At 41.7% G+C, this 15,533-nt stretch overlaps 1 protein-coding gene across 1 annotated transcript in view; it reads left to right on the plus strand.

Moving 5' to 3' along the window:
* Positions 1-14,836, plus strand: part of LOC108801187 (glycogen [starch] synthase, muscle-like) — a gene marked incomplete at its 5' end in the record, with an annotated part of 22,581 nt that extends 7,745 nt beyond the window's left edge. Inside the window, 5 exons of the mRNA XM_018573117.1 lie at positions 1,203-1,329; positions 2,660-2,755; positions 2,843-3,006; positions 3,719-3,799; positions 14,013-14,836. Of these exons, the coding sequence (XP_018428619.1) occupies positions 1,203-1,329; positions 2,660-2,755; positions 2,843-3,006; positions 3,719-3,799; positions 14,013-14,333 (789 nt within the window). The remainder of the gene's footprint in view (positions 1-1,202; positions 1,330-2,659; positions 2,756-2,842; positions 3,007-3,718; positions 3,800-14,012) is intronic.
* Positions 14,837-15,533: the final 697 nt, after the last annotated feature.

Consider the following 15,533-nt stretch of genomic DNA (forward strand, 5'->3'; position numbering starts at 1 on the left):
TATATCTCCTTTTATTAATATATTTTTCTGCACCGTTTCTTTTATTAAAAGACTATCTTGAAAATCGTTAAGCTTATCTCTACGCTCTAAATTAGAACTTAAAGTATCCTTGCCTCTGTGACGAGCGCTACTGTATAGTGAAACCTGTCGTATTTTAGGGGACAGCAGTATCATAGGCTTTGAGTTTTTTGAAGTGTCACAGCACTTGCTGAGAACGGTGCATGGTGGCAGCTGATGTTCGGTGTGTAAAGGGTTAACTGCAAAGTTGACCAACCCTAGGGACGATAACTCTGTCTGCTGGCCTTAAATTGTTGTCCCGCAAGCTAGTAAATCTCTGTGTAGTGTGAGGCTGAGAGTTGTATCGCCACCTCCTTGTGACAGCTCGTTCGGTTCAGAACGTGTGTCACGTGTGATTGACATACAATCGGTTCAGGCCGGGCGCGTACGTCAGGGGGGACACCCTAAAATTTGTCCTGCAAATTTTTAACTGTTAGTGCAAATAAAGTGTCACTGACGGTACTGAACTGTTTTCTAGCATAGATTCAGAATCCTAAATCTCTTTTTCTGCCTTTTTGTGCCTTTGCGCTGGCAAGTAATGTTAAAGTCCAAAATGTTTTTAATTCTCATCAAATCACTTACAGTGGATGCTTCCCCTTGATGTTTGAAAGTTTGTTTCCTGCAGAATCAGCTGGTCATCTGAGTACTAGTTCTGATATCCTCCTTTTTAGGGTGGCTCCTTTCTCTTGCAGGGTCCTATGGGGGCCACCCTTGTGTGTGCTAGTGTATTTGTCATCACAAATACACAGTCACAGCAAGGCAAGCCACTCCTCTCTGCCCCTCCTTCCTCCCTTCTCCAGGCTAGTAGATGTGATCTTGTACTGGACAGGAAGTTCAGGAAAGCCAAGCTGAGAAAGTTGGAGCCAACTATTCAGAAACATGACTGTAAAATGTTAAAAAAAAAAGTTTGCTGGGTAATGGATATTTGTTTGATCTGGATTCATTATTTATTTTTATAAATGAGTGTTTCATACTACTTTCAGTATTACTGTTATCATTGAGGCCTACAGGGATAGTATTTTTTCCTGTAGAGCACACAAACCGGGATACACCAGTATGAGCGACCTTTGTTTTAGTTATTAACACCTTTTCGTTAACTCGACCTTCATTTCTGTTCTTGTTTTTCTTTCTTATTTACCCCTCAGGTAATTTTTCATCCAGAGTTCCTCTCCTCTACCAGCCCACTTTTACCAGTGGATTATGAGGAGTTTGTGCGTGGATGTCACCTTGGGGTCTTCCCTTCTTACTATGAGCCCTGGGGGTACACGCCTGGTAAGCCATGACTATTCTTATCTGAGGTCCTGTGCTCTACAGAATTACCTAATAAACACTCTGTTGCTTCTGAGAGAATCTTTGAACCTATATAATACCTTTTTTATAATGAATTGTATGAAGCCTGACACAGGAATCCTGAAAGCTGGCATGCTTAATAAACAAGGGTATCAGTCAAACTCCAAACTTCCTGCACTAATCAATGGTTGATTAGTCCACTGTTAACCGTTGGGAGGGCAGTCAGTATGCACAGCTATATTTTAAATGCTGCTATACATAAATGCCCCCCCCCCCCAAAAAAGAAAAGAAAATGTTTTTGAAATTTCTCAGACACCGCAAATTATATTGTAGTTTAATGGAGAACTTAAGATAAAGCTTAAAAATACATATATACGTTTTGTCCGTCACTGGAAGTAAGCCTATATTTAGAAATTGTCTCAATTTTCTGGGTCCAGGAACAGGCTAGACATTACATACAATAATTTGTGGTTGTGACTCCTGCCACACACCTAGCATGATAGTGGACTGAGCTAAATGGCTGAGTACACATATCGGCACCAAGCAGGTAAGGTGGTCCTGGAACCCCAAACATTGTGTTCAGAGCCATGATTGAACATAGACTTTGTTGCTGTTCCTTTTTAGATTTTCCCACCAGCACAGCTGGGGCACAATTCCCCACAAGCAAAAAATAATTTGTTACTGCCTGATGCCAGTTAGCAGGATTTCCTCTCATGTTTTGTCTCTTCCGTGACAGGTTTTTATCGCCATTTCTGTCCCTGCTGTGAAATGGGTGGGGGAGTAACTCCTCCCTCACTCTTAAAACCTAAAAAGGTAGCTTGTGCTTTACTTTTATTATGAGTGGTTACCCCAACCTAAATAACTGACAAGGATTTGCAGTGTCAGGTTTGCAAACCTCCTGTAGGCGGTAGTATATCCACACATCAAGAAAGTTTCATGCTGCGTCCTCCAATGAAAAATATCGACCCAATCCGAAAATGTAACTCTGGGAGGGTATACCATTGTATGTGGTACCCTGGAATATCCTGACCAAAATTGGATTCTGCATTTTCCATTAAGGTTGGAGACCTGTTAGCTAAAATCTGTGAATACTTTACTTTTGCTGAGGAGCCAGTTCTCAGTCACTTCAAAAACATATATAGTCCAATCTAAGTGGTTCATTTTAAGTTCTTTCTCGTGATAAGAATAGAATGCACCTTTTGTGCATTGGTTCAGCTCACAAAATGACTGGCATTGTGTTTCAGCTTCCATTTTATAGCTAACTCTATGGGTTTCCTATGTCACATCTGAATCCTGTTAATTCTCTCCCCAGCTGAATGTACTGTTATGGGGATCCCCAGTATTTCCACCAACCTGTCTGGATTTGGATGTTTCATGGAGGAACACATTGCTGACCCTTCTGCCTATGGTAAACTGCACTATATTTTACATCCCATTTTGTTATATTTGTCATTGTGTTCCATTTCTATATGTTTGGGCGTTATCTGCCGTGCAGGTATCTACATCTTAGATCGACGGTTCCGTTCCGTGGACGATTCCTGCACTCAGCTCACGTCCTTCCTATACAGTTTCTGCCAGCAGACACGACGCCAGCGCATCATTCAGAGAAACCGCACCGAGCGCTTGTCTGACCTTCTTGATTGGAAGTACCTGGGCAGGGTAAGATGTGTTTTCACTGTTAACATAACCTCCTACTGTTCTCCTTACATCCTAGAATGGATTTGCACATCCTAAACTTGTGCTGACTATAACTCTACTAAATCAGTTCCTAACTTGTCACAAGGGGCGAAGGGGGTTCTTCACAGTAAGATCAGTTAGGGTCTGGAACTCACTGCCACATGCGGTGATTTCAGCAAATAATGTGGACTTGTTCAAGAAACTTTTGGACGATTTCTTAAGGGACCGTAATATACAGGGGTACAGGTACTCCTAGAATGAGATCCTAATAGGTTGGACTTGATGGACTAATGTCTTTATTCAACCTCAAATACTATGTAACTATGTAAGATACAGCAAGCATCGCTTTTTTTTTTTTTGCTTTTTTTAAAGCGGTCTATTAAATTCCTTAAGCTCCCGTCTATTGACTTTTCCTAGGCTGAGATGATGTCAGTCGGCTGCAGGCAGGAGGAAGCATTTCCCCTGGCTTGTCTCCTTGATCAGACTGCTACATAGTAATATTGTAAACACAATAAGGGAGACATGGGAAAAGTATAAAATGTAATTTAGTTAGGGCTTAAATCTTTTTTAAGGAGCAAAAGCTGTATATAGTTTACTGACTTATTTAAAAAATACCATGATTTGATAATGTAACATGTGACAAATTCAGCTGATCTTTGCAATAAAACATCATTTGTTTCCTTTTGTCTCCTAGTATTACATGTATGCTCGACACATGGCACTGGCTAAAGCATTTCCTGACAACTTTACATATGAACCCCATGAACCCACTGCTGTAAGTACATTTGCAAGTCCACTTTTACTTTGGCACTGTATTAAATTACTGTGAACCTTATAGCATGTATGTTAGATTTCACATAGAGTTTCAACACTAAAAGCAACAGGTTTGTTGTGCCCCTGCAGATCATGGGCTTACTGATGGTTTGACCACCTCATGTGGATGACTTCTGGGAGGTTTCTCCTGCAGCTCTTCCAGACAGATCCATGGGAAAGTATAGTGGGGACATATATTAAAATAGTCACACTGCTGTGAATGGTCACATGCGCGTTTGATTTCACAATCTATTTTTCTATAAAACACTAGTCTTCTGTATTGTGCTTTTCTTGTGCAGACAAGAAAGTTGTTATTACTGCAACAGGCTCGTGGTGCTGCTGTTGAGATGCTGGGTAGCTGCCATGGTGGAAGAAGAGGGCTGTGCACTCGGGCATGGGAAGCTAGCACTCGGGCATGGGAAGCTAGCCTGGCACCTTGAGCCTTTGGTACCCTGCTGCCAGCAGCACTCCAGATGTGCCCCCTTGATCTGCTGGCTACACTTGATAGCAGCATGCTGCCTGCAATCATTTTTACATAGAAGGGCCATAGGGGCTCTTGCGCATTGCATGCTCATTCTCCAATTGTTTGCACTGGAGTGCTAGTCATTAAAAAATTCCAGCACAAGGTGCGAAGGGGGTTCTTCACAGTAAGATCAGTTAGGGTCTGGAACTCACTGCCACAGGCGGTGATTTCAGCAAATAATGTGGAATTGTTCAAGAAACTTTTGGACGATTTCTTAAGGGACCGTAATATACAGGGGTACGGGTACTCCTAGAATGAGATCCTAATAGGTTGGACTTGATGGACTAATGTCTTTATTCAACCTCAAATACTATGTAACTATGTAACTATGATCTCAAATGATCTCTCGTAGAGGATCAAATAAACGCTTGTGTTTAGATAGTATACAATCCTATGCTGCAACAGTTTTAAAACCAATGTAACTCCATTGATAAATATCTCCTAAAAGAGTACCAATTTTTGTATTAAATGTAGAGATTTTTAGAGTACCCACTAGAGGGAGCTCTCAGCTCAATGGACTCTGTACCTAACCACTATAGAGAGCTGATCTTTTCATCAAAGGGAATGCTTTGCTTTTACTTGAGTTAGTTGATACATAAGCTTGCATTAGAAGGAGCATTAAAGCAAAAAACCCCATGCAGCACTGCAAAGCAGGAAGCAGAGCCTACATATATAATAATCCAATATGGCTGCCCCCATGTACATTTAATTCCATTTCTATGCCTAAAGCAGAACTCCAGCCAAAACATAAAAAGCCTATTAAAAGATAAAAATAAAATAAAAACGGCCTTTGCTGCAGTATTCCGCTTCATTCCAGAGATTCCCCCCCACAGTACTTTTTTTCTGCCACTAAATGTCCTCAGTCTGATGGCCAGAATCATTGAGCCTGCTTCCTCTGTGCATGGGTCACCCTGGACACACTCCAGCATGTGACTAGACAGTGAAAGCGGCAGAGTCTCATGGCTCTGAGACTCTGGGGGTGATTTACTAACCTAAACACACACACACACCAGGTACGTGTGATTTTCACACAGCAAAACGTATTTATCAACCAAAAAGTCTCTAAAAGCATATTTCCACTAATGCCATATATGGAAAAATCATGCACATGATGCATATATAATGCTGCTTCACAGTTTAGACAAAAATGGTTAGCTCATGCATTTACATTCCTTGCATTCATCAACGCAAGCAACACAACATAGAGCTAATTTACCCAACATCACCTTGGAATTCCTTCAGGGCTTTGCACAACACACCTGCTGGGTGTGTACACATTACAAAGGTGTTTAGATTCCACTCATAGATCATGCTGGGAGGGAACACACTGCAGAGGTGTATACACATTCGTGGTGTGTTTATAAGGTTAGTAAATCAACCCCTCTGTCTCATGGCTCTGAGACTCTGGGGTTGATTTACTAACCTTATAAACACACCACGAACATGTATACACCTCTGTAGTGTGTTCCCTCCCAGCATGATCTATGGGTGGAATCTAAACACCTTTTGTAGTGTGTACACACCTAGCAGGTGTGTTGTGCAAAGCCAAGCATGAATTGCAAGGTGATCTTGTGTAAATTAGCTCTATGTTGTGTTGCTTGCGTTGATGAATGCAGGAATGTAAATGCATGAGCTAACCATTTTTGTCTAAACTGTGAAGCAGCATTATATATGCATCATGTGCATGATTTTTCCATATATGGCATTAGTGGAAATATGCTTTTAGAGACTTTTTGGTTGATAAATACGTTTTGCTGTGTAAAAATCACACGCACCTAGTGTGTGCGTGTGTTTAGGTTAGTAAATCACCCCCTCTGTCTCATGGCTCATGACTTTGTCACTGCTCTCTCCTATCAGCATGCTTCTTGTTAGTGCATGCACTGATTGGTTTCTTGTGCTGCTACTTCTTCTCACACTCCCACCCTGATATAGAGGGATTGCAAGAGGCTGACACCAGGTCAAATCCAGATATTTACACTGTTTGAACCTACACAAAATACATTTAATTGTGTATTAATAATTAGCCCTGCATTAATGTTTTTCTTATCTGCCAAACTGCCATCTACTGTTCAGTTTTTAGTGGGGGGGTTTGGGAGACATGCTAGAGACTGACATCCAGGTTCACATGGATTTCAAAGAAAACATTTGAACAGATGTATGCAGTCAGTGTGGCTTTCATCCTCTGCTCAGTACGTTGCTGGCAGCATTCATTTATATTCCATATACATTAGTACTAGAGGTGCACCGACAGGGACATTTTAAAAACGAAACCGAAATTAAAAAAACTGTCAGGCTGAAACCGATACCGAAAATGGTTTGATTTTAATTTTTTCAAATATTTTAATTTTATTTATTTTTTATAAACTTTTTAATTTGTTTATTTTCATTTTTTATTAAATATTTGTATTTTTTACTTTACTTTTAGAGTTTCGGGGAGTATTGGGGGTCTAAACAGACCCCTGATATTTCCCTTTTAAAATGGAAAAAGACATTTAAGACCGAGTCCTCAATCTCTTTTTCTGCAGCCTCAGTTATCAATGAACAGGAATCCTCTGAGTGTTTCTGTTCATTGATAACATGAGGACATGGTATGTTTACTATAACTACAACTATGAATGAACAGGAGGGGATGTAGAGCACTTCCCATTTATTCATAATTGAGGATCTAGTTAACATACCATGTCCTCAATTATCTACAAACACTCAGCGATCACTGATCGCTGAGTGTTTGTACCTTGCTCTCCTCTGACAGCTGTCACAGGAGGCTGAGCGAGCGGTGCAGGGAGAGCTCAGCCTTCTGTGCCAGCACGGCCTGTCTCTGCTCACACACAGCTCTGCCGGACTGTGATAGGCGGCTGAGCGGTGTGGGAGGAGAGACACTGGCCGCTCACAGCGCTCAGGGGAGTATTGGGGGTCTAAACAGACCCCTGATATTTCCCTTTTAAAATGGAAAAAGACATTTAAGACCGAGTCCTCAATCTCTTTTTCTGCAGCCTCAGTTATCAATGAACAGGAATCCTCTGAGTGTTTCTGTTCATTGATAACATGAGGACATGGTATGTTTACTATAACTACAACTATGAATGAACAGGAGGGGATGTAGAGCACTTCCCATTTATTCATAATTGAGGATCTAGTTAACATACCATGTCCTCAATTATCTACAAACACTCAGCGATCACTGATCGCTGAGTGTTTGTACCTTGCTCTCCTCTGACAGCTGTCACAGGAGGCTGAGCGAGCGGTGCAGGGAGAGCTCAGCCTTCTGTGCCAGCACGGCCTGTCTCTGCTCACACACAGCTCTGCCGGACTGTGATAGGCGGCTGAGCGGTGTGGGAGGAGAGACACTGGCCGCTCACAGCGCTCCCCTACCGCAGCGCTCGGCCGCCTGTGACACTTTCTCTCTTCCCCACTGGGACACAGAGCAGCGCCCAGCGGGGAGGAGAGAAAGCACGGATGTGGCGATTGTATCGGCCGAAACATGGCACTTTCGGCATTATGACAAAAGTGCAATTTTCGGCCGATATGTTTCGGCGGCCGATATATCGGTGCATGCCTAATTAGTACATTGCACTGGTATGAATGTGGCTTTAGGTAGCTCTGATGTTTAGGGAAAGCGTGTCATAGAATACAGGCTCTAACAGTCAGCCCTGAATGCAGTACAGCAAGCCATGTCATATTGGGCACCCACTTACTCCATAAATACACTTCCATTAAAGGTTAGTAAGCTTTCCAGTGTTTGGGATTTGTTCTGTTGTCCCAAACGGCAGTACACGTGTTTTAGGATGTTTTTATCTTACTGTGTGTTAGAGCCCTTCTAGTGTGAACTAGGCCATGTGATTTATAGAGATTTAGATTTTTTTTTCTTTTTAAAAGTGTGTATTTTATTTATTTTTTCTCTTCTAAAAGGTGGAATTTTCCTCTACTAAGTTAGTATTACATTTATTGGAGCAGTTGTCTTTCTGTTTGCAGTAGTTACCCCAATAAGAACCACATTGCTGAAATACACTGGTGCAGAGTCCTGAAAGTGGCAAGCTTTACAACATTACCCTGTCACTACACAGGAACCTCTCTGACACACACACACACACATGTCACTTTCCAGCACGTGTGGGATGTCCAGCAACATTGTGTACATGAGCCAATAAAAACAAAAACTGCACTTTGCCCCTTCCAATGTGATAACGGAGGGCAAACACTGCTGCAACATCTGGAAAGTGTAGAAAATGCCATTGCTATTGTCTGGGCAGTTCCTATACATGCTCCTGTAGTCTGTTTAAAGTGGAACTCCCATATTTCTATTTTTATTTTTTCCATTTGGGATAGAGCGGGAAAGGTTTGGCACCATTTCTTTACTTGGGCAAATTCTGGTGTATGTTCCTGACACTTAATGTGCAACTGAAGCCAAAACCTTTTTAGTTTTGGATTGAGTGGAGAGGGATTAGAACCCCTGTCAGGTTTTTATTGCTGTCTGTGTCTCTGTTAGGGAAATTCACCCTCTGTTTATCCTGGTGATCATAATCACTGGAAGTGAAGGAAAATCACAGATTTTGGGTTGTCATCAGGACAGGAATAGTTGTGAAATCTTCCAATGGATACACTATGGTGACCCTGGTAGCTACTGCAAACAGAAAGACAATTGCTCCAATAAATGTAATACTAGCTTACTAAAGGGAAATTCCACCTTTTTTTTTTTAGAAAAAAAAATTATAAATGCACGCTTCAAAAATGAAAAAAGTACTGCAGGTCTTATAAAAAAAAAAAATCAAATCTCTATAAATCACGTGGCCTAGTTCACACTAGACGTGCTCTAACACAGTAAACAACCTAAAACACGTGTGCTGCCTTTTAGGGGAACATAACAAATCCCCAAACACTGAAAAGTTTACTAACCTGTAATGGAAGTGTATTTATAGAGTAAGTGGGTGTACAGGTAATAGGATATGGCTTGCTGTACTGCATTCGGTCCTGACTGCTGGAACCTATATCATTTACGTAATCGATTTAGTTGCCTTTGTTTTTTTTTGATCGGATAAAAAATTACCATCCTTCATTTAAAATAAAAAATACACTCGTGCAGTGTTACAAGAAAAAAAGTTTACTTCAGAATAAAACTGCATGCACAATTTTTTGCAAACGCACTGCACTGGAACATACGGCATTGCGGCACTGCGCATTCCAGTGCGGGTGATCACACTGTGGGTGGGAGGTGCTTTTGGGGTGCCATTGAAATTAATGGCACTGCAATGCACCTCCCGCAACAGAATTTGTCAGGCCGAAACTGAAAATGACTTTTTTGGTTTTTTTTGTCCCCACCAATTTTTTCTTTAAAAAAAATAATTGTATTGCAAGCACATGGCGCTTGAATAGCTTCAGCCAGGGAATGACAGCTGCCGGTAGCAAGATTCCGCAGAGGGCAGCTTAATGTAAATACAGCAGGTAGTGGACTGGTGCAATAGCCAATAGCAGGCTGGCTATTGAACCCGCCGAATGCTTTCTGTGCCCTCCTCCCAGCGTGGAGGAGAGAGCTAAGGGATTCAACCAACTCATCGATAATGAGAATAGTTGACAGCTATTCTCATCAATTACTTGGTTGCAGCCCTACAACTTTTTCAAGAACAAGTAAAAGTGCTTTCCCTCAAGTATTTGCTGATACCAATTACCGATAATGTTTCTTAAAAGGGACATGGGATATTTTTTTCTAAAACAATACAGACTAATGATTTTATCGCAGTTTCTCACCAGGGCTCTGTAACAGATCTCACCAGGGCTCTGTAACAGATCTCACCAGGGCTCTGTAACAGATCTCACCAGGGCTCTGTAACAGATCTCACCAGGGCTCTGTAACAAATCTCACCAGGGCTCTGTAACAAATCTCACCAGGGCTCTGTAACAAATCTCACCAGGGCTCTGTAACAAATCTCACCAGGGCTCTGTAACAAATCTCACCAGGGCTCTGTAACAAATCTCACCAGGGCTCTGTAACAAATCTCACCAGGGCTCTGTAACAAATCTCACCAGGGCTCTGTAACAAATCTCACCAGGGCTCTGTAACAGATCTCACCAGGGCTCTGTAACAGATCTCACCAGGGCTCTGTAACAGATCTCACCAGGGCTCTGTAACAGATCTCACCAGGGCTCTGTAACAGATCTCACCAGGGCTGAATACATGACATGTCACCAGAGCTAAATACACATCTCACCAGACTGCAATCTCACCAGGGTGGCATGTGGATCTCTCCAGGGCTCAGGCAGTGGCTATGCTGATCAGACGGGTGCCAGTGGGGGAAGTGATAGAACATCAGTCTGAAATGCTGGGTTGAATGGGCAGGTGCCGGCTCTAGGGGCTGTACTGAGCAGTGTGGGGCTGTCCATGGCTGTGCCTGCGCCGGGAAGGCCAGTACTGCCCTTAAGAATCTGGGATTTTTAAGGAGTACAAGTACTCGGAAAAATACCCGGTATCAGCTCCGATGCCAATACTAGTATCAGGACATCCCTAGTTATCACCCTCCCTTACTCAATGTTTTGGCTTTGGTTCTACTTTAAAGTGTATTCCTACTTTTGCGGTCACCCTCTATTTGTCCTCATGACCGTTATCACAGAGTAAATGTGAAAGTAAAAATCCCAAATTTTGGATTGTCATCAGAACAGGAATAGATGGGGATTCTTAAAATGAGGACACCCTGGTGGCACCTAAGGCTTTCCCTCACTTTGGAGGGGGTTTCTCTCATTTCCTCTTGTGGCCATCAGACAAAGTAAAGGGAAATCTCCTTTATGGGACACATATGGCAAAAAAAAAGCTGACGGGCTATTACCCCCTTACACTATTAAAAAAAAGTTTTGGCTTTAGTTCTACTTTAATAGAACTAAAGCACCTGCCTGGGTAAGTAGTGAAACATCTGCAGAACAAGTCTAGTTTAATGTGATGAATTATTACTAGCTACTCCTCTGTCAGGTTAGTATCGGCTGTCGCTTTAAGGCCCTATTCACACTATGCCACACTTGCCTCAAGCGGATCCGCGCGGCCGGGATAGCGCGACTGTTTCGTGCAACGGTCCAGCGACCTTCACCGTCGGGCTGCATACAAAAATAGAAAAATTGCGCGACATCCGCGGGAAAAAGGGTCCCGCACAAGCAACAGCGACGAGCGACATGGAGCTGTTCAATAGAACAGCTCCATTGAATATCATTGAACGGCGACTTCTCGCGATATCGCGCGGCAAATTTGCGCGATATCGCGGCGGAAATCACACGATTGAACGTCCAGTGTGAATGGGCGCTTACTGAAGGATTTCCCTATCTTCCTGCCCCTATGACTGTGTTCACAAGCCCAATATGTGAGAGAGAATCTGTACAATGAGGACATGGGTTTTATCATTTTTTACTAGGACTAAAATGGACCGTTGTAGGAATACTTTAATGTAGTATTAAACTCTGAAACTTTTTTCAATAATGGATCCGGATCAAACAAATCTAAATTGCCCAGCAAAGTATTTCTTTACATTTTTGCCCAATTCCAGCTGCTTCCAACTCCCTAAGTTCTGCTTCCCTGAACTCCCAGTTGATTACTAGATCACAAGGAATAACACAATCTCTAGCAGCTGTCCATTTACTGGCTTGGAGAAGAGAGGAGCAGGAAGCGAGGACTGTCTTTCCCTGCTGTACCTGTGTGTTTGTACAAACACACAACTTTTGTGTTCAGGGGACCAGCTAATTCTGAAGGAAACAAACTTTTAAACATCAGAGCAGCATCCATTGTAAGCAATTTAATCTGCATTTAAAATGGCTTAAAAACCTTTTGACTTTAAGATCACTAAGTTTAGATAAGCGTTTAGATAAGTCAGGTTTTTGTTTCCAGTTTGTCAGTGGCTTTAGCTCTCTTCTCTGCCCTCCATTTTAGTATGTTCCTTTCCAAAGGCAAAAAACCCACCATCTGTGATTTTGCAGCTTTAGCCATTTTGCGTCTTTTGAGTTTAATCAATTAGGAAGACTTGTTTCTGAGATTCAGCAATTTGCTCTTGTCTGTTTCATACTCAACAAAGTCCATAAACAAACAACTGATAAACTAGCTCTCAAAAGATCAATGTTCTTTATTTTAACATGTCCTTTTTAGCATATCGAAACAAGCAATTTTACACCTAATCTACAGGGACAGTGGGGGACCAATATCAAATATAACTGATTCCCCAGTTTTCACAAATAGTACTGTCTTTGTATCTTTTAGTGTTCTGTATGCAATTATGTGCCTGCTTCTTACACATATGCACTAGCGCTGTCAACTGGAGGTGAGTGATTCTGTCCCCATACAAAGACTGGGGACAGATGCAGTTTCCCTACATTAACATATGATGCAGAAGTCAGGCTTCTAGATCTTTAACCCTTTTGTTAGGACAGTGTTGAAATCTAGAAAAGTTTATGGTTTTAAAAGCGCCAAGGACAATCCTTACCCCTCCTGGGGAAGAAATCGTAAGCACATATGCAAGGTGCAGCCTCAAAAACAGTCAAGGGTACTGGAACATCTAAAAAACACAAAAGAAGAGGCGCCTTTCCTGGTGCAATATCATTTAATCCAAAAAGACAGGCATAAAGGTGAATTGACAGGTACTCACTATGTTGAAGATAAAAACAAGCCGTTGGACAATATGACCAGAGCAATAAAAAGATCCGGATAGCGTGTCCTGTATAAAGCACTGCTGTGTCGACGCGTTTCCGGGGCACGCCCCCTTCATCAGGACGTAATGCCAGTCTCCTCCCTGCTGTAGCTTAAGAATGGGCTGCTCGGACGTGATAGGGTCAAGTAATAGAGGCTGATTGGACGGCGGCTGGGGATGGATGGTATCAAAGACGGCAGGCAATAACAACCTTGTGTATGACACCAAACTCGCGGCCAATCAGAGCTGTTAAAAACCGATAACTATAATGACATAGATCGGATCTACCATGAATACTGGCATATAGCAGCAGTCTGCCCTATGTAAAATCGTATAGAAACGGGGGAACAGGAGACTGGAATCACATATAAAACCACATACTACATATAGACAAATGCATATCAAATTTACATATTATAGTAAAAAACAGTATGACATAAAAAGTCTGACAAAAAACAGTATAAAAAAACCTGTCAATTCACCTTTATGCCTGTCTTTTTGGATTAAATGATATTGCACCAGGAAAGGCGCCTCTTCTTTTGTGTTTTTTAGTGTTGAAATCTAGTTTACATCTGCTAATGGGATCTTCCAGCACACTACATTCAGGGTTAATTATGGTAAACATTAACTCTCCACCCCCTCACAAAGCAGAGGAAAATTCAGTTTTAGGGGTTTTCAGAGAAAAACAAGTAAAAATATAAGCAGCAATCTTTAATTTTTTTTTCTATGTAAATGAGAACAAATATAAAATAGGTGTTATCCCAAATTGGCTGCAAAAGTGGAAATACACTTATGTTTTGTATACAGTATTTATCTGTTGCATACAGGCATCGTATTCCTGGCGCTTGCACATCTGCTGCATACATATACTGTATAGTTGGATCTGGTAATGATCCAGCACTTTGACTTTTTGGATTTGCTAGCATAGCACTAATAGACGATTAGAAAACCATTTGCTATAACTAGATCTGATCCTTTCATTTTTTTTGTCTTGTTTTTAGGCCGCAGGTTTCCGTTATCCACGTCCAGCATCTGTGCCACCCTCTCCTTCCCTGTCCCGCCACTCCAGCCCACATCACAGTGAAACAGAAGATGACGAAAGATATGATGAGGAAGAAGAAGCAGAGAAAGATCGCCAGAACATCAAGTCAAAGGCTTTGTCCTCTACGGGGCCAGTTCCTGACTGGCGTAATCGCTCCAAAAAGGGCTCCATAGACGCAGGCAACTCCAGTAATGCTAGCAACGCAAGCACTCCCACTAACCCCAGCAGCCCAAGTGACCTCAGCAGCCCTACCAGTTCTCTCCTTGAGGAGAGAAACTAAATGTTTAATATCTAATATCCTTTATCTCCAAAACAAAGGTTGTTTGTTTTTGAGAAGAAATAAATTACAAGACGTACTGATCTGTATTGTTTGCCTAGGTCTGTAGAGTTTTTTCTAAGCTCCATCAGGTCAACACAACACCAGCATGTTTTTGGTGGCTGGTAAATGCTTGGTGGATCCAGAATACTGTCCAAACAATATGTAAAGGGCTTAGTCCAGCTTGAGTACCGAGGTTTGTAAACACATCTTTTTCACGCTCTTGGTCAAATATGTTTGCAGTGGAATCATTATACTTTAGGTTAAAGTTTAATCCTAATTAGATTGTGGGAGCTCTAGAAGATGGTGACCAAGACCAAATCCATTGGTTCAGCCAAGCTCATCCATTTGTATTTGGCTAAAGCACTTTTACTTTTAGTCTCATCCCGGTCCACCAAGCACTTCCCAACTTGAATTTCTTTAAAAAATAACAAAGGGTTGTCACCCCATAAAACAGAAGTGGTTAGGTCACACGTTGGTAATGGTGAATGTACCAGACAAGGTCCTTCTACCTTACAATATGTGCAATACTAGTGTGAACTTTTTCTCTGTTAATTGTGTACTATAGCTACTCAGAACTACTGTAACCAATTAGTCTCTTCCTACTCTGATGTCTGTGCCATTTACCAAATCAGTGTGTTCTTATATAGTGTCTTCCAGCAAGTTGTACTATTCATGTTTAATACTTAACTGTGTCTAGTTGACCTGATAACTGCACAGAGCAGCCATTTGTGAGCACATAATTCATAAAAATGCCTTTATAATGAAGCTGAAAGCAGAAAGAGGTTTAGTCATGTTACTGCATAGTAGCAAACAAATCAGTTTATTTTAGTCCACATAATAGAAGGAAACGGTGTGTGTGCAGGACAAAGGTTATGATTTAAAGAGCAATTCTACCCAGAACATATTTTTGTGGTTTTGAAAGGAGTACTACAGAGCCCCTGCAATGTCTAAAATGCTGTCTACAAGCCACTGTCCCCTGACCGTTGTAAAGAGGTTGGCTTTTAGGCAGTGCTACAGGTCCAGTTTTTCACACATTCCTATGGAGGACCTACTACAGGGCATAGAAGTCCTGTTTCATGTACCCCACTAATGGATTCTCCACAGGAGCATATGAAAAATTCAAAATCTGTTAACAGAAATAGCTTGGTTAAAAACACACGC

This window comes from Nanorana parkeri, unplaced genomic scaffold, assembly GCF_000935625.1.
Source record: "Nanorana parkeri isolate BGI_ZX_2015 unplaced genomic scaffold, ASM93562v1 scaffold2243, whole genome shotgun sequence".
NCBI classification, from domain to species: domain Eukaryota; kingdom Metazoa; phylum Chordata; class Amphibia; order Anura; family Dicroglossidae; genus Nanorana; species Nanorana parkeri.